Genomic DNA, 18,526 nt, shown 5'->3' on the forward strand with positions numbered 1-18,526 from the left:
GCTCCTCTTTCTCTCATTCCCGCTGCATTGCTCTCCCTCTGTTGTCCTCTTCCTTCTCCCACACGTACATCTGTGTCCGTGAAGAGTCACATTGAAAATGTACAGTGGATTTCAGTCTTCAGTTTGAGGGCATTTATCTCTGTAAGCTTCACATTTTCATAGAGGACCAATGTTGCGTCTTCTCTGGGGGCTTCATAAGTACCTTGAAATCCATCTTGTAAGAAGAAATTATGCGTAGCTCTGCCCTAGGAGGGTCTGTCATATGCTATCCTGGCTGCTTTTCTTTTGTTCATCTTCTTGCACTTTTTGTTGTGAACGGATTGCCTTGTTTCTAACTATGGTATTTGACTCCAAGTTCAAATCTCACACACACACACACACACACACACACACAGAGTAATGATCCCATTGTGTTGCACGTGATCTCTTATTCAGTCTCAGTTTTTAATTTTAAAAAAATGTTAAAATCTCTTCAGTTGATAAAATTTAACAAATTCAAATGTCAATTTTAAGGTAGTTCTTAGAACGTATTATAATGTGTAGTGAATACAAGAGTTCTCATTCAAATAGTAGAGGTTTAGGGTGATGAAAAAAGAGAAATTAAAACTTTGACTTGAGAAGCAGTGGTTAAAATTTAGGCTAACTGATTCCACATTTAATTGTAATAAAATAGCATAAAAAGATCTTTTTCAGGATGTTAGGACATTTTCTCATTCATTCAGCATAAATGACAAACTACGGCCCAGGGCCAATGCCTATTTTTGTAAATAGTCTTACTGGCGCCCAGCCACACCTGTGTGCATAGCAGCGAAGTTGAGTAGCTGCAACCTTGACTATCTGACCCCAAAGCCTAAAGTGTTTGCTACAAATTCTGTCGCTTTTGTGCCCAGCCTAAAATACTTCTAGAACCCAGAGAGTAAAGTCACCATGGATTTGCAGTTTGTTAGCCCGATAGGCCTGACCTTAATTACAAATAACGTCTTACGTATTTGTTGTGCTCTACTGTTCACAAATTATATCCCCATGGCTTACAGCACATGAATCACAGAGCAACCTGCGTCCGTTTTACAGAGAAGGATGAGCAAGGTAGCGTGTCTAGAAGGTGTGGGGGGCGAAATACGCTGATGAGTAAGCAAGAGTCACACAATAAATAGACAAAAACCAGATCTTTTATTCTTAGATACTCATTATTTTTTCTATTACATTATTTTTCCACTGCTTTCTCACAGGATAAGTAGCATTCATGCTGACTCGGAAGTATGCAAGGAAACTAATGGGGTTATTTTAGTAGTTGTTGAAACAGGAATGTTGGTCATGTATTAAAGATATATTCAGTATCAATGCAAAGAAACACAGAATTTTTGTCAATTTTGTATGGTGAGCCTGACCTCTAGATGGAGGTAATAGACCATATTGTGAATTAACGTTCTTCAGCGTTCCCGTCAGCTTGGGATGGTTCATGAAGTAAAGTTTTAAATTACATGTTTAAAGATGAACAGCATAAAAGCACAAAAACACACAGACACACAGAGACATAAGTGGAACTGATTGCCAGAAAAGAAGTGATGATCCTTTGCGAAAAAGTGGTCTGGTGAACTTTGAACTTACGAGGTGTAGAAAGATAAACAATATTTTAGACTTTAAAGAAACAGACTTCAGGGGGCATCTGGGTGGCTCAGTCAGTTAAGCATCTGATTCTTGATCTCAGCTCAGGAAAAAAAAAGAAAGAAAGAAATAGACTTCAAAAAAAGATTATGAAAAGCATTAAGACTGATTAGTCATAAGGAAATGTGCGTATTTCATATAATAGTATTCATAAGTCATAGGGTTTTTTTCCCCTTTTTCCTCGCTCAGAGTAGCTTGGAGAGTGTGCTGAGAGAGCAGTCCGTGCCTAGCGCTGTGCACAGAGTCATTCTGATGCTGACGTTTAGCATCAGGAGATGATTGGTCCCACCACTCAAGATCAGTGAACATACATTGTTTCCTTTTGATTCCAGCACAAATATTTGGGTTGTTCTGTAAATCTCTGGATGACAAAGTTCAAATAGATTTGACAGATTTTTCTAAAAATGTGACATGATTTGTGTTTTATTTCTTTGCCAGCATATAGTGTAGGGAAATTGAGCTAGTCTGTCTGGATTTAAGCAAGCCATGAAGCTAAGTTTACTTACAACAATCTTGTGGACAAGATGTAGAAATGTGGGCAAGCTTCTGGGTTACCCACATCGAGAGAAGGGGTCAAGGCTCAGCTATCCAACAGAGTAACTTGCGTGACGAGACTTTTTCAGAGAGCCTCCTTGTAACTTCGATGTTGAGGATGGTGATAGCAACAGCTCATATGTCTTGGAACTCACTACGTGCCAGGTAGTATTCTAAGCAATTATGTGTTTTAGGCGTCTTGCCCTCGCAGCGTACGTATGAGATGGTGCTAGTCTCCCCAGTTAGAGGTGAGGAAACGCCTCATGTTCACGTCAGGTATTTTTTATTTTTAGGGCCCTTGCGTCCATATGAATACTTCTGTCAAATATTAATGAATGCTTTAGAGATTTTTTTAAATGTTATATTTGATGGTATTTGATAGTATCCGCTGCTTTTATCCTTTTCAGGTATGCGGTTTTGTGTGGCTACGTATCTGAGTTTGAGGGCTTACAAAACAAAATCAACTATGGGCATCGCTTCAAGGTATGTCTTGATATTAACAATATTTTAATGTAGCTCTATGTTCCCTTAAAAGATAGAAATCAAATTATTCAGCGAATGAATCTCAAGGAATTTATCTTTTTTATTTAAATGAAGTGACAGTCTTGACTCGTACTGCACAAAAAAGAATGAAACTTTGGGAGACTGAAGACTATTATTACTCTGGATCTTGAAAGAAGTCACATAGTAGATGAGTATGGCTTTTTCAAAGACTGAGGATTAGTCTTTTGGTTATGAGCTCAACAACATCATCAACATGACTGGGACTAATTAGTTACACTCCTTGCCTGTTGATTTGGCGGGAGGAGGAGAATCCAATCTAAGGCTTAAACGTAACATGATAAGTGAGTGAAGTAAATAAGGCCCATGCACGTCATTTATAACGTGCCTCTAGCTTTGATAGCTCCATGTAAGTGGTCAGAGTTTGTTTTCCAGCTCCCTATAACCATTAAAGTGATGTCAGGGATGTCGATTTCTCTACCACCTAGTTCTGCTATTCTTCCCCACGTTATACCCTCATCATTTGATATTTGCAAGCATGCTTCCTAAGTATCAGCGAGGCAAGGCATGGGCAGACAAAAAAGTCATCAGACGTTTTCTGTTTTTAGAGTGACATTTGGTTTTAAGTTATCCATCGCTTAATTAAATCATAGCCACAGTCTGGTTCTAGTTGTGAGCAGTCATTCCTGATAATTGAATTATTGGTAAGACTTACTTGTATTAGTGATAGGGATTGAGGAGAAGGACCAAACAACACGGTAAAGCCTCCTTGACATTACTAGGCACACTCCCATTCAACACTGCCTGAAATCTGAGGGATGGTATTTGTTTTGGATTTTCTTCCAGGAACATCTAGATAAAGCAATCCAATTTTTACCTGAAGAACCCTTTTTGTATTACCTCAAAGGAAGATACTGTTATACTGTGAGTTGAATGTTTTTATCTATAAATCTTGTTTAAGTATACTATGATTACCGGGTATATTTTCAGTGACTTATTCTTTAAGTGTTTTACCTTGTGCCTACTGTAGGGAAAATGATAAGATCAGTCAGTACATATTTTATGAGTTTATTATTGATTTGTTTAAATACTGTGTTACATACAGTATATGATTATATATATGTGTGTGTGTGTGTGTGTGTGTGTGTGTGTGTGTACGTATCTGTATTTTTCCCCTGACCACCTGTCTGTTTCCCCTGGCAGCAATCACATGTCCCCTTTGTGCTCTCGGTTGGTGGTCAGCCACCTACACGCATGTGCTCTGTGTTGGTGTACTACTCTGTGTTTTGTGAGAGGACTTTTTCATTTATCAGAGTGTGTTGAGCATAAATTATGTGCCCACTGTTCTTGTCTTCAAAGAACTGAATTTAGAAAGGCACATGAAACATATAGAAATAAATCAAGGCAGCTGGCAAGTCTAAGATCCAGTGTCTTAAATGATGTTAGTTTATAGAAAATTAACAGAATGTGAAAATCTGTCTTAAGAGATGCGTGAAAAATTATGCTGAACAGAAATGCTATTTCTGAATGAGAAAATTAGCATAAGCAAAAGAGGAAGCTTTTTAATTGAGGTTTGAGGATTAGGAACAGAGAAGGAAGCTCTTTTATTGAACACCTGCTATGTATCAGATGTGCAGTTTATACTTGGTATTTCTTATCTCCTTTAATCCTTAAAACAGCCCTGTAAGCAGTTTTTATCATGCCAGTTTTAAATATTAAGAATCTGAGTCTTCATTAAGGTAAAAGACCCCTCAGGCTTAAAAACCATTGACCCTATTTCACATGAGTCTGGGACTTGAATGTACATTATTTGTTGAGGCTTAAAAAAAAATCTGGAAAGACCACATCTACACAAAGGTTAAATAACATGCTACTAAACAGTGAATGGATCAACCAAGAAATCAAAGAAGAAATTTAAAAAAAAAGGCATGGAGACAAATGAAAATGAAAACACAATGATCCAAAATTTCTGAAACGCAGCAAAAGTGATTCTAAGAGGAAAATGTATAGCAACAGAGGCCTGCCTCAAGAAGCAAGAAAAATCTCAAATAACCTAACCTTACACCTAAAAGAGCTAGAAAAAGAAGAACAACAAAACCCAAATCCAGCAGAAGGAAGAAAATAATAGCGATTAGAGCAGTAATAAATGATAATTGAAACTAAAAAAAGAAAAGAAAAGAAAGAAAAAAGAACAGATCAATGAAACCAGGATTGGTTCTTTGAACAAATAAACAAAATTGATAAACCTATAGTCAGACTCATCCAAAAAAAAAAAAAAAGAGGACTCAAATAAACAAAATCAGAAAAGAAAGAGGAGAAATAACAACTGACACCACAGAAATACAAAGGATTGTAAGAGAATATTATGAAAAATTATATGCCAACAAACTGGACAACCTAGAAGAGATGGATAAATTCCTAGAAACACATAACCTACCGAAACTGAAACAGGAAGAAATAGAAAATTTGAACAGACCAACTACCAGTGATGAAATTGAATCAGTAATCAAAACTCTCCCAACCAAAAAAAAGTCCAGATGTCTTCACAGGTGAATTCTATCATATATTTAAAGAAGAGCTAATATCTATTCTTCTCAAACTTTTCCAAAAAATAGAATAGGAAAAAAAAAAACTTCCAAATTCCTGATTCCAAAATCAGATGAAGACACAACAACAAAAAAGAACTACAGGCCAGTATCTCTGATGAACATAGATGCAAAATCCTCAACAAAATATTAGCAAGACAAATCCAACAATACATTAAAAAAATCACTCACTGTGACCAATGGGATTTATTCCTGGAATGCAGGGGTGGTTCAGTATTTGCAAATCAATCAGTGTGATATATCACATTATTAAGAGAAAGGATAAAAACCATGTGATCATTTCAATAGATACAGAAAAAGCATTTGACAGAGTGTACAACATCCATTCATGATAAAACCCTCAACAAAGTCGATTTAAAGGGAATATACCTCAACATAATAATGGCATTATATGAAAAATCCACAGCTAACATTATACTCAATGGTGAAGAACTGAGCGCTTTTCCCCTAAGATCAGGAACAAGACAAGGATGTTCATTCTCGCTACTTTTATTCAACATAGTACTGGAAGTCCTAGCCACACCAATCAGATAAGAGGAAGAAATAAAAGGCTTCCAAATTGGTAAGGAAGAAGTAAAACTCACTATTCATGGATGAGATGATACTATATATAGAAAACCCGAAGGACTCCACCAAAAAACTATTGGAACTGATAAATGAATTCAGTAAGGTCATAGGATAGAAAGTCCCCATGTACACAAATCCATTGCATTTCTAAAAAGCAGAAAGAGAAATTAAGAAAACAATCCCATTTACAATTACAAAAATAATAAAATACCTAGGAATAAACATAACTAAAGAGGTAAAAGACCTGTACTCTGAAAACTGTAAAAAATTGATGAAAGAAATTAAAGATGACCTAAAGAAATGGGAAGACATTCCATGCTTATGGATTAAAAGAACAAATATAGACAGTCCCAACTGTCTATACTACCCAAAGCAATCGATAGACTTAATGCAATCCCTAACAAATTACCAACAGCATTTTTCACAGAACTAGAACAAACAATCCTGAAATTTGTATGGAACCACCCAAATAGCCAAAGCAATGTGGAGAAAGAAAAACAAGATTGTGGATATCACAATTCCAGGTTTCAAGTTATATAACAAAGCTGTAGTAATCAAAACAGTATGTTACTCACACAAAAATAGACACATAGATCAATAGAACAGAATAAAAAGCCCAGAAGTAAACCCACAATTACATGGTTAATTAATCTTTGACAAAGGAGACAAGACTATGTCATGGGAAAAAGATAGTTTCTTCAACAAGTGGTGTTGGGAAAACTGGACAGCTACATGCAAAAGAATGAAACTGGACCACGTTCTTACATCATACACCAAAAAAACTCAAAATAGACTAAAGACCCAAAAATGTTTCTGCACAGCAAAGGAAACAACCAACAAAACTAAAAGACAACCTACTGAATGGGGAAGATATTTGCAAATGACATATCCAATAAAGGGTAAGTGTCCAAAATATATGAAGAACTGATACAACTCAACACTCAAAAACAAATAATCCAATTTAAAAATTGGCAGAAGGATGAACAGACCTGTCTCCAAAGAAGAAATACAGATGGCCAACAGACACATTTGGAAAGATGCTCAACATCACTCATCATCAGGGAAATGCTAATCAAAACCACAATGAGATATCACCTCACATCTATCAGAATGGCTAAAATAAAAGCACAAGAAATATCAAGTGTTGACGAGGAGTAGAGAAATAGGTATCCCCATGCCTGTTTGTGGGAATGCAAACTGGTGTAGACACTGTGAAGATAGTACGGAGGTTCCTCAAAAATGAAAAATAGAACTACCTTATGATCCAGTAATAGCACTACTGAGTACCCAAAGAATACAAAAACTTTAATTCAAAGGGATACATGCAACCCGATGTTTATTGTAGCATATTTTCAATAGCCAAATTATGGAAGCAACCTAAAGTGTCCATCAATAGATGAATAGATAAAGAAGAAGTGGTATATTATACCATATAATGGAATATTATTCAGCCCTAAAAAAGAATGAAATCATGCCATTAGCAGCAACATGGATGGACCTAGACTATAATGCTAAGTGAAATAAGTCAGTCAGAGAAAGATAGATACCATATGCTTTCACTCTTATATGGAATTTAAGAAACAAAACAAATGAACAAGGGAACTAAAAAGACACAAACCAAAAAAACAGACTCTTAACTACAGAGAACAAATAGATGGTTATCAGAGGTGAGGTGGGTGAAACAGATGAAGGGGATTAAGAGTACATTTCTCTTGTAGAGCACTGAGTAATCTATGGAATTGTTGAATCACTATATTGTGCACCTGAAAAGAATATAACCCTGTATGTGAACTGCACTGGAATTAAAATGGGGAAAAAAGGAAGCAAAAAATAAATGATAATATGAATTTTAATTTTGGTGGTTACTGGTTTAAAAAATTTTCTCCTGGATTGCGAATATGTGTACTGGGCCCTCACTCTATACTCCCTCCGGGGTAAGGATCCTTCTATTTACATTTCTGGGATGCTGTGTTCTTGGTGAGGTTGGCAGCAGGGCGTAGGCAGGAAGGAAGCAAAGGTGGGGGCTTGTAGCTCCTACACTGTGTGCAAAGAAATACTATGCGGTCATCTCAGAATCTTGACTCACATAGACAAACAGGGTCAGCATGATTCCCCATCCCCATCCCTTTCTCTGATTGAACACAGATCTGCTCATGAGTATTTCAAATCGATTTGGCAACCAGTGCTTTTAGAGCTCATAGTTTGTTAGAACTATAAAAAGGGGAAGGTAAAATATCAATAAAGATGATCTCTGTCATATATGTCATTTATGGATATGTTTATATTTATATATTCTATGCATATACATACACGTACACCTGCACACACACACGTCTAACTGAGGAGAGAGTATTCATTCAAAAGGTGAGCAACTTTCTAAGAATGATGTCGCCTCCCTGTTTGCAGGTCTCAAAACTGAGCTGGATTGAGAAAAAAATGGCTGCTACTCTGTTTGGAAAAATACCGTCCTCAACTGTAGAAGAAGCATTGCAGAATTTCCTTAAGGTCTATTTTGTCTATCCGTTATTTTAGTATCAAACTGGCTACAACCTGCACCAATCCCTCCTACCCTTCTCCATGTGTAGCTCTCTAACGGAAGCTCCAGGTTGAATCCTAGTTTGGGCGTGTTCCAACTGCTTCCCAGAGCAGCGAGTTATGCCCTTGGTCCTAGGTGCACAGCCCTTGCTACCAAATCCAAGAGCAGCTCTCCAGGTCGTGTGAGTAAATGCAAAAGCATTCATGTCCCGATTAGTAGACTTGTTCCCAAATACTCCCAAGTAACCTAATATAGAAGCAGTTTAATCTTGAAGAATTAAAAGATGCCAAAAGGGAGAGTTATTATTTTAAAAGCCATTCCATAAGTTGCAGACAGTTCTGTGGAACATGGGGCATCAGACCAAACCAGTATTTTCATTCCTGTCTTAAAATGTATAATTGCTAGACTAGTAAAACTCTAAACAGTAATAACGCGCATGTGCATATAATCAACTTCCTGGTGGGCTAATCCCTTTACCCTTCTCTGGAAGCAATTATAGAATCTTATAGACAATGAGATGACTTTTCTTTCCATATCTACCTATTTCAGATTTGTAACAATATGGACAAAATCAAGCTCTAAACTGTATTATCCAACATATTATGTATGCTCATATTTTTTTGTTGTATCTTAGGGGTTGATCTTGCAGAACTAAGAGGGAATTTAGAGAACATATATTCTAAGATCGCAAATAGGTTTCATTGCACTTTCCATTTCTTTATGAATGGTTAGCGGCTGCTTACAATGCCCTATGGAAAAAATAAGTGTTCTGAGATCAAGCCTGAGCCCAGTGGAAAAGAGTGCAGGGTATAAAAGCACAGGGGCCAGACGTGTCTTTTTTTTTTTTTTTTAACATGAGGTTTTTAATTTTATAAATAGGAAATCAAGACCTCAGGAACTTAATTTTTTCTAGGGTCACACAATGGCAGACCAAAGATATGCATGTAGTCTGAGACTGTGTCATCCCCGTTTCTTCAGCTTTTAATCTACCACTGAGAATTAGTTCTTTCATTTTACATTTTATAGGAATTTACATTTACATTTTATAAGATCATGTTATATTTAAGATAGTTCATAGAAGGTGCTAAGCTAATTAGGGAAAATATCATTTGGACTTGAAACTCATTTTTTCACTGTATCGAAGTTATAAATGGGGGCTCAGGTTTTCAGGACATTGCACAGAAGTTCTTAAGGTGCTGATGTACCTGAAATATTTCCCAGATAAAATCAAAAATGATCAGAGACCCAATAATGTAGAGGTAAGGATTGCAAACTCTAGAACCAGACCACCTGGTTAAATCTCAGTCCTGCCACTTACCAACTGATTAACGTCGGTTAAGTTTCTTAACCTCTCTTTCAATTTAATCAATGACATGGAGATAGTAGTACCCGACTCATAGTGTTGTGAAGATTCAATAAGTTAATACAAGGAAATTGCTTAGAGAGGGCCCCAAACCTAGTAAGCTCAATAAAAGCTCACGGAATTTTAACTCCATTAAATTGTAAACACCTTGGCAAACCATCTTGGGGGCCTCATCGTTCAGTCATGACTTAGATTCTGTCTGAAAATGCATTTTACGGTATTTGTTAAGGGAGTGAGAAGGCATCAGGAAAGCTTCCGCCTGTACTGACTGCCACAGCTAAGGGTCCTGAGGAGCCCAGAGTGCTAAGGGCGAAGGCTGGGGAGGAAGTAAGAAAACTGGGAAGTGGAGGGGAAGGAACTGGGATCCCACACCCAAGGGGAGTCTGCAACCCTTGGTCCCAGCAGGAAGTTGTGGTTTTGGACCCCAGACTGTAGGACTCCTGTCCCCAACTCTGTCCCTCCAAAGAGGGTTCACAGGGGCCAGGAATGTGTCCCCAGACCATCCAGTTCAGTTCTGTAGAGATCTGGAGCTCTGGCTTTATTTATTTTTTGTTTTTAAAGATTTTGTTTATTTATTTGACAGAGAGAGACAGCCAGCGAGAGAGGGATCACAAGCAGGGGGAGTGGGAGAGGAAGAAGCAGGCTCATAGCGGAGGAGCCTGATGTGGGGCTCGATCCCAGAATGCTGGGATCACGCCCTGAGCCGAAGGCAGACGCTTAACGACTGTGCCACCCAGGTGCCCCTGGAGCTCTGGCTTTAGAATCAGTTTTGGACCAATATGTAGAAATGGTCCCATATTAATTTTTTTTCAAAAGCAGATATTTTTATTTGTGTATACTTGTTAAAGGTCTGATGGGATGCATGTCAAACTGTTGATAGTGGTTACCCCTGGGGAATGAGATTGAAATCGAAAATAAAATTAGAACAGAGAAACTTTCACTTTTTAATTTTAGAAATGTCCGTATTATTTGTATCTTGTAAAACAGGCATATCTTTGTAAATGTTTTAAAGTAACCTTCTTCTCTTGGGTTCTGCGTCTCTCTGGGCTGGGTTCCGGGGTCAGATTGGGAACTTATTTGCATATGCCCTTACAACAGCAGAAGCTGACCCTGACCAAAGATTGATTTAGGTTCTAAGAAGTGCTTTCTAGTAGCAATGCCAGATGCCTGAAAAAATTCTTCTTCACCAGAGATATAGAAAGTGAACTGGTGCATAAGAGTTTAGTAGATGAGGAGTAAAGTGCCTGCATAATACCCACTTATTAAAATCTGCAAGTAGGTCTGCTACTTGGACTAGTTTCATGGGTCTGCATTTTCTTTAAAAATACTTGATGTGAAAAAAAATACTTGATGTGATGGATTTCAGGTATGATTCAATTCATGGGATATGTTGAAATCCTAAGAAATCAAATATTAATGCAGTGGAGGATGCTTGCCATGGGATACCAGTCATCCTGTCCTCATTTCCTAAACAGATTGTAAATTGTGTAGGAATTGTCCTGGGAGAGTGTATCACCAACTGTTTTTGTTCTTGAACGGACAAAGGAGAAAGGATAGGTTATACAAAGGAATCCCAAAATCTTAAAATATCTTGTTTTTTTGTAAGGTTTATGAACATAATAATAACTTCATTTTAATGGATAATCTCAAAAGCTCTATTTTCTACCCAGGGGATACTTGAACTGATAAAATTATTCTGATGTAGCACAATCAACCTAAATTTTTAGGACAATTTGGTTAGTATTTCATTTATTGAAATATATCCTCTTTACTGGTTGTTGTTGTTGTTTTAATATTGTCCCATTATTATCTTTTCTGTTTTCTCTTAAAATCAGGTTGAAGAACTACACCCTGGTTTTTCTAAGTCCAATTACTTATTCTTGGCCAAGGTAAGGAAGACCACTGTCTTTAGGTTTTTTTTTTGTTTTTTTTTTTTTTTTAAGATTTTATTTATTGGGGAGCCTGGGTGGCTCAGATGGTTGAGCGCTAGCCTTTAGCTCAGGTCATGATCTCCAGGTCCTGGAATCGAGCCCCACGTCAGGCTCCCAGCTCAGTGGAGAGCCTGCTTCTCCCACTTCCTCTCCCTCTCCCCCTGCTTGTGCTCTATCTCTCTCTCAAATGAATAAATAAAATCTTAAAAAAAAAAGATTTTATTTATTTATTGGAAGAGAGACACAGAGAGAGAGAGAGTACAAGTGGGGTGAAGGGCAGAGGGAGAGAGAGAATCTTAAACAGACTCTGCACTGAGCACAGAGCCCTACTTGGGGCTCGATCCCATGACCCTGAGATCATGACTTGAGCCAAAATTAATAGTAAGATGCTTAACCAGCTGAGCTACCCAGGTGCCCCAGGAAGACCACTGTTTTAAGATCACTTTGAGTCCATTACATAAAAATGTGCTTGCCTTTCATACTGACTATTTCTCATTTCTAGTGTTACATTGATCTCGAACAAACAGACAACGCTATGAAGTTTTGTAACCTGGCAGTGTTGCTTCCTTGTGTTACCAAAGAGGTAAGTCCCAACAGTGCCAATGAGGGCTGTTATTTTATTAGTCCTTTTCTGGCTTAAATATGGATTAGATACATCTGGATTTTTCTTGCATACTAAAACTTTGGATTTAACGTGTAGTATGAAGTTTTTAAAAATTGCTGTAGGTAACCCTTCACCAGCAGACTCCCTATATCTTTAAGGGACACACAAGTCATGGGCCAGCAGTTAAAACATCCTAATGACTGTTAAGTGTTAGATAGCAGGGAATAGGCTAAGCCCCGCTGGGGGAAGGAAGAGGGCAGCCTAATTCTGGGGAGCCGATGATGACACTGTGATAGGCAGCAGACAAGAAGGCAGGCTGCCCACCTTGGAGCAAGAGCAAGAGACTGCCGTCTTCAGTCCTTAGCTCACAGCAGGGGATGGCTGTCCTCTAGCAGGAAGAAGATTTGAAATCATGTGTTCACATTTTTTTGGTCTTTGAACACCTACCAATAATGAAGAAGAAACTATCGTATGGCTTCTTATCCTTTTGTTCACTAATTCAGTGTTCAGGATGTGCTCTGTTTTAGGAATTTCAGAGTTAACAGTCCAGTCTGTGTTTCTGTGAGCCATATATGGGTATTGTGGGAACAAAAGAAAATCGATAAATGTTCTCCTGTTCCCTTTTCATACCACCAAATATTATCATCCTCTGAATCACAGCTAAAAGAAATAAATGCCTCAATGGGCGCCTGGGTGGCTCAGTCAGTTAAGTGTCTGACTCTTGATCTCAGCTCAGGTCTTGGTCTCAGGGTCGTGAGTTCAAGCCCCACGTTGGGCTCTGCACTGGGTATGGAGCCTATGTAATTAATTAATGCATACGTACATACATACCTACCTCAGAAATAAGCATCCCTCTTCTCTGTTGGAGCAACACTGGCTCCGATGTTTGTTGTGATCCCAAATATAAGCATGGAAGGCATGCCCGCAGCCCTCTAGAATAGCCCACAGTCCTCTACAGCCCAGAATAGAAGTTATATATCCAAATAACTGTAGCTCAGGGCGGAAAGCCTGAAGTGCTAAGAGAGGCACAAATAATTGGTTATGGANNNNGTGAAGATGGAAATTATTTTCACCTAGAAGAGATCAAGTAGCATCAGAGGTGGGCTTTGAAGGTGTGGAGGTGTGAGTGAAGCACATCGCAGGTCATGAACAAAGGCGCGGCGGTGCAAGAGCGGAGATTTGTGTGCTTGGAGGGAACGGGGTGTCCAGGGCAGTCGTGGGAAATATGGATGATGGGGGAAGTGGAATGAGGCCTGCCGGGAGCTTCAGGGTTCGGGGATGCCCACGTCTGTAGACAGGGCTGGTCAGCCTTCCCGGCGCCTTCCCCGCAACGACCTGCGCCAGGTCTAGCTGGCTTCTGGGTTCGGGCTTTCCTGCAGGGTTGGTTGTCCTTTGCCTCAGATCCCTCAGTGGGTTCCGTTGGTCAGTTCTGAGCTCAACAGCACAGGCTCAGTAGTGGCATTTCCCCAGAAGACACGTTATGTAATTCTGGGGGCAGATTTTTCCCTCTGGTTGCCTGCTCCATTTCGGAGATGGGGACCCTACCATCTTTCCCATCTCTCCGGAATGATGTCCCTTAGCTTACATGCAGCCATTTTCAACTGCGTCGATGCATTCTTATTAGAATTTGAGATTAGACTACAGAATGGTAACGAGGCATAATATGTGGTGTGACATGCAAATATCCGTGCACGAAATTTAGAGCTCTCACACAAGGGCTAAATATCGATGACCCCCTAAGTCTCTCTTCTCCTCTTACCTTTTGTCCTCCCTACCCCACTAGCCTCTTGTCCGTGACTTCAAATACTATCTCCTTGCCAGGAGTCCTCAAATCAGTATCTCTAGACCTCCCCTCTGAGCTGTAGACCTGATTATCCAACTTCCCGTGTGACATCTCTACCTGGATGTTTCACAGACATCTCAAACTTAACTCGTCATCAGGCCTTTGGGTCTGCCCTTCTCCATCTTCCCATCTACTAAATGGCACATTCATTCATCAATCGGGAGTGCTGAGAATCATCCTTGACCCCTCCTTCTCCCTCGGCCCCCAACACAGACATCCACCCAGTCCCGACGTTCTCAGAATTCCTCTCCTGAAACATGCCGTGAGCCACCCAACGGCTCTCTCGCTCTGCTGCCACCACTCCAAGCACAAAAGCCCCCAAGTTCACCTGAACTGCGATGTGGGAGCCTCCCACTGGCCCCACAGCTTTCTTCCTCCCTCCAGTGCATTCTTGGCTCTTCATAGCAGCCAAGGCAACAGATTAAACAAACCTCAATCTGTCCCTTCCCTGCTTGAAAAGTCCTAAATGTGTAGCACGTCCTTCACGGCTCTGATGGATGTGCCCCGCTCTCCTCACCTCTGCACCATGCTCTTCCCTGCCTCACACCCTCGGACCCTGTTGTTACCTCTTCCTGCAATGCTCCCATCCAAGCCCTCCACTCCCTTCACCACCTTTATTCCTACTCACCCTTCAAGCCTCACCACGAATGTCATTTCTGTAGGAACGACTTCCTTGACGCTCCCAGGCAAGAAAGTACCTCGTGCTTTTCCTTCATATCGATTAGCAGGGCTGTGGTGGCCTCGTTATGTGCGTGATTGTTCCACGAGAGTCTCAGCTAGGTGTGTTTCGCTCACCCCTCTATGCCTAGTGCCAGGTGCCAGGCCTGGCATATAATAAGCCCTCGTAAGTCCTGGTAGGAAGAATCAGAAGACTAATACCATGCAAATAAAAATACTAGTGCTAATAAGTAGGACAGATTACGAATGTAACTAAGAGAGCTGGGCACTGTGGAAATACTTATGTAATAAGCGAAACAGCATTAGTAAATATTTCCCATGTTATTTTTTTGTTTCCATTTGTATTTTCTGGGAGGTTTGGGTTTTTTGTTTTTTTCAAGTAGTAAATGTACTGTTGGGAATATCTCAGTTTCTTTTTCAGTTAGCAGATAGACTGAGGAGAGTTATCTGTGGCACCCCTCATCTCGGTAAGGTTTTCCTGACTGAAATATACCCCATTAGTGATTCTGTTGACCAGTCTAGTCATTTCCAAAAAGTCCAGCAGAGTCACTAATGACATTGAAGACCACTGGGCCATTGGCGTGACCTGTTCGCTTCTTCCTAAGGGCGCGTATAACCTGTTCCTGGCGAGGTAGTCACTTGTGAGCTGTCTTCCGTCCCTTTTGGGGAGCTCTCACTCATCACGCTGCACTCGGTACTGGCCATGTCAGCCCCTGGGCTCTAGGGCCCAGATTCATGCGTGTGAGCAGCTCCGTATTCCCAGAACTTGAAACTGCAGTATGTTATTATTCATGTGGACTTTTCTTGACCCTGGGAAGGTAATCTCAGGTCCTGAGAAACATTCTGTTTTTAAAATAAGAGGGATTCCTGTGTCTAAGGCAGGGTGAGAATGCTTGATGAACGAATTCGGGACCACACCAGCAGCCCGGGAGCTATTTGCCAGCAGGAAGCGTCCAAGTTACTGACCTGGACGGCGCTGCCAGCGCTCCGCGGGCCAAGCAGTGCGTAGGGTTGTGTTACCACGAGCGGTGCGCTGATCGGTAAAGGAACAGACTGTTCCTAAACGGCTGTGATATTTTGAAGTGGCATTAATTGCTCTTCTAAGACAAAGCTTAGAGGACAGTAAATAAAGTATACGAGAAACAACTCCAGGAAGAAGAGGACGCCGGGAGCACTCAAAGTAAAGACTGCTGTGTCCCGGCCAACAAGGAAGTTACCTGCGGTTTAAAATCCTGGGCGGTACCTCCATGCTGTTACATAGATGAAGAATCAGCCCACGTATTAGTAACCACTCTTAGCGATAAAATCCTAATCCTGCTTTTAATCTTCTGACTTAGTTAAGACCTCATATTTGATTTTTTTAATTAGGAGATTGGTGCTTCAGAGAAGTTTATAAAATAGAATTAGTCTACAGATGTTCACCCTGCCTTCCTGTTAAGGGAACAGGACAGCGCAGTGATGAGTGGGTCACTTACTGGAACCCAGCAGTGTTGTCCAGGGTCCCATTTGTTAGAAATTCTGATTTGCCAATTTATCTCTGGTATGGATTTATTTCTTATAGATTAAGTCATCTGTGGCATCCACACCTGGAGAATTCATTCTTCCTGGTACATTTTAAAAGAAATTAATAAGCCGCTAAAGGACGGACAGACTTGTCCCACTCTCTGAACAGACGTTTTCATGAGCTGCAGGTGGGGGTGCTGCTCTGCTCACAATCCCCTAATTCTACTCTTTTGGCTCTTCTCTTATATTGATTGGCGTTCTGAAATATATTCTTCGTTAAGCTTTCTAGATATATAATGGTCTTGGTTGTAGTTTTTAAGTTGATCTTAAAAACACCTGAAAGAAGTTTCTAAGATCTCCTTTTAATAATTTTCTTAAAATAACTGATAACACAGCATCGGTTTGGAATCGTCGTTCTTAAGCAGTACCCGGTCTAGTCAAGTTGATATTGGTAATCCTCACCCAAATGCCAGGAGTATAACAATGTAATATAAGCAAGTCTCTCTCGTACTTGTGCAAAGTCTTTGGCAGAGAGTGGCGATATATTTTCCCATATGTGCTTCTTTCTTGTGGCACTCGTAATCTCTTCCTGGCATGGTAGTTACTTGTGACAAGTCTTCTGTCCCTTGCAGGGAGCTCTAAGCTCATCAACTGCACTTGATACTGAGAAGGTCAGCCCTTGGGCTCTAGGGCCTAGATGCATGCATGAGAACAACTTTCTATTCCCGGAATTTGAAACTGCAGTGTTTTGTGGAGAGTAAGTGTGCTGTCTCGGCAGAAAGATTTGGATAGTCTGAATCTGGGGAAGAAAGGAAGTAACCTGAACTCAAACCCATAACCTGAGTCCTCAGAAGATGACATTTGCAAAATATGGCCAATATAGCGAGTGCTTGACACATAACGAAGACCTCAAAATTAATCAGCTAGCTGTGCAGTTGACATGCTATGAAGGAAAAAACTTACATGCAGGCAGGTGAGTATCACACCATGTGAGTGTAACCAAAGTGGCAAAGACTTCAATTGGAGAGTGTCGCCGAAGGATCAGCATAGAATTCCTATGTAGAAAAATGAATTGATGAATGGATGTAGTCAGACGTGCAGCAGCCACTCCTCTCCCCCTTAGTAGCAGAGATTCCACACTGGAGAGGAGCTCTTTGAATACGATGAACGTGGGGAACTAGCCACGGCTCAACTGACTCAGTCTGTGGTACTGGAGAGAATCCCTACACATGTAATGAGTGTGGCAGACTCTTCAGCCGGAGGGCTGACTTTTGTTTATATGAGAGAATTCACACAGGAGAAGAACCCTTTGCCCGTAATCAGTGTGGAAATGGCTCCAGTAATGACTTATCCTTTAAACAGCGTGAGTGAATTCACACTGCAGAGAAACTATACGAATGTCATCTGTGTGGAAAGCCCTTAGCTGATGCTCTGACCTTACCCATCATGAGAACACACTGGAATGAAACCCTATACATGTAATGAATGTAGAAGAACCTTCAGCCTCAGCTTTAACCTTTACACAAGAGTTGCCACAGGGGAGACACCCTGCATCCTTCAGCCAAAGCTCAGGCCTTGGAATGCACAAACACTGAGCAAAACAAGATGGAAAACAGCAAGTCTTTCCCAGGAGGAAGAAGCCGTTTGAGAAATACCAGATAATTCATGTTAGAGAAGTAATTCAAGGAAATCAACAGGAGAAACCCTTTCCTCACAGAGTAACATTCCAGGACATGTGAGGGTTCTCACTGTATGAAACACCGTCAGCATCACGAATGAAGGAAAGCCTTCAGTGATCGTGCATACCTTAGTCAGCCTTCAAGTTCTCACACTGGGGAGTCCCTCAGACTTCAAGTCCAAGTAGAAATGCCTTTATCTGCAGTTTATATAAGAAAACTCATACAAAACTCTTAAGAACCCTTTAGAACACAATTCAACATAAAACTTAGACTTTTGGCAAATGACATGGCACTGAAAATAATGTAGTGTAAAAAGGTAGAACTGTAATGCATTCTTGGAAATGTTGAAAGCAGAATTTGGTAAAATGTAATAGGCAGTAAGATAATCCCTCAGTAGATTAATAAAAGTTGTTGATAAAAAAAAATCTAATACATTGGTATTTGGCTTCAAAAAGTCATGAAATGTTATGCTGAATAATCAGGCCATTTTCCCTTTGGTAGATCACTGTTGAAAGC

The 18,526-nt window shown here is 40.1% G+C and overlaps 1 protein-coding gene across 1 annotated transcript in view; it reads left to right on the top strand.

Annotated features, from left to right (window-relative positions):
- Nucleotides 1-18,526, top strand: part of RMDN2 (regulator of microtubule dynamics 2) — a 67,744-nt gene that overhangs the window by 40,208 nt on the left and 9,010 nt on the right. The window contains exons 6-10 of the mRNA XM_040623120.1: nt 2,607-2,682; nt 3,547-3,624; nt 8,280-8,378; nt 11,608-11,661; nt 12,206-12,286. Of these exons, the coding sequence (XP_040479054.1) occupies nt 2,607-2,682; nt 3,547-3,624; nt 8,280-8,378; nt 11,608-11,661; nt 12,206-12,286 (388 nt within the window). The remainder of the gene's footprint in view (nt 1-2,606; nt 2,683-3,546; nt 3,625-8,279; nt 8,379-11,607; nt 11,662-12,205; nt 12,287-18,526) is intronic.

Source organism: Ursus maritimus, unplaced genomic scaffold, assembly GCF_017311325.1.
Source record: "Ursus maritimus isolate PB19 unplaced genomic scaffold, ASM1731132v1 scaffold_6, whole genome shotgun sequence".
NCBI classification, from domain to species: Eukaryota; Metazoa; Chordata; class Mammalia; order Carnivora; family Ursidae; genus Ursus; species Ursus maritimus.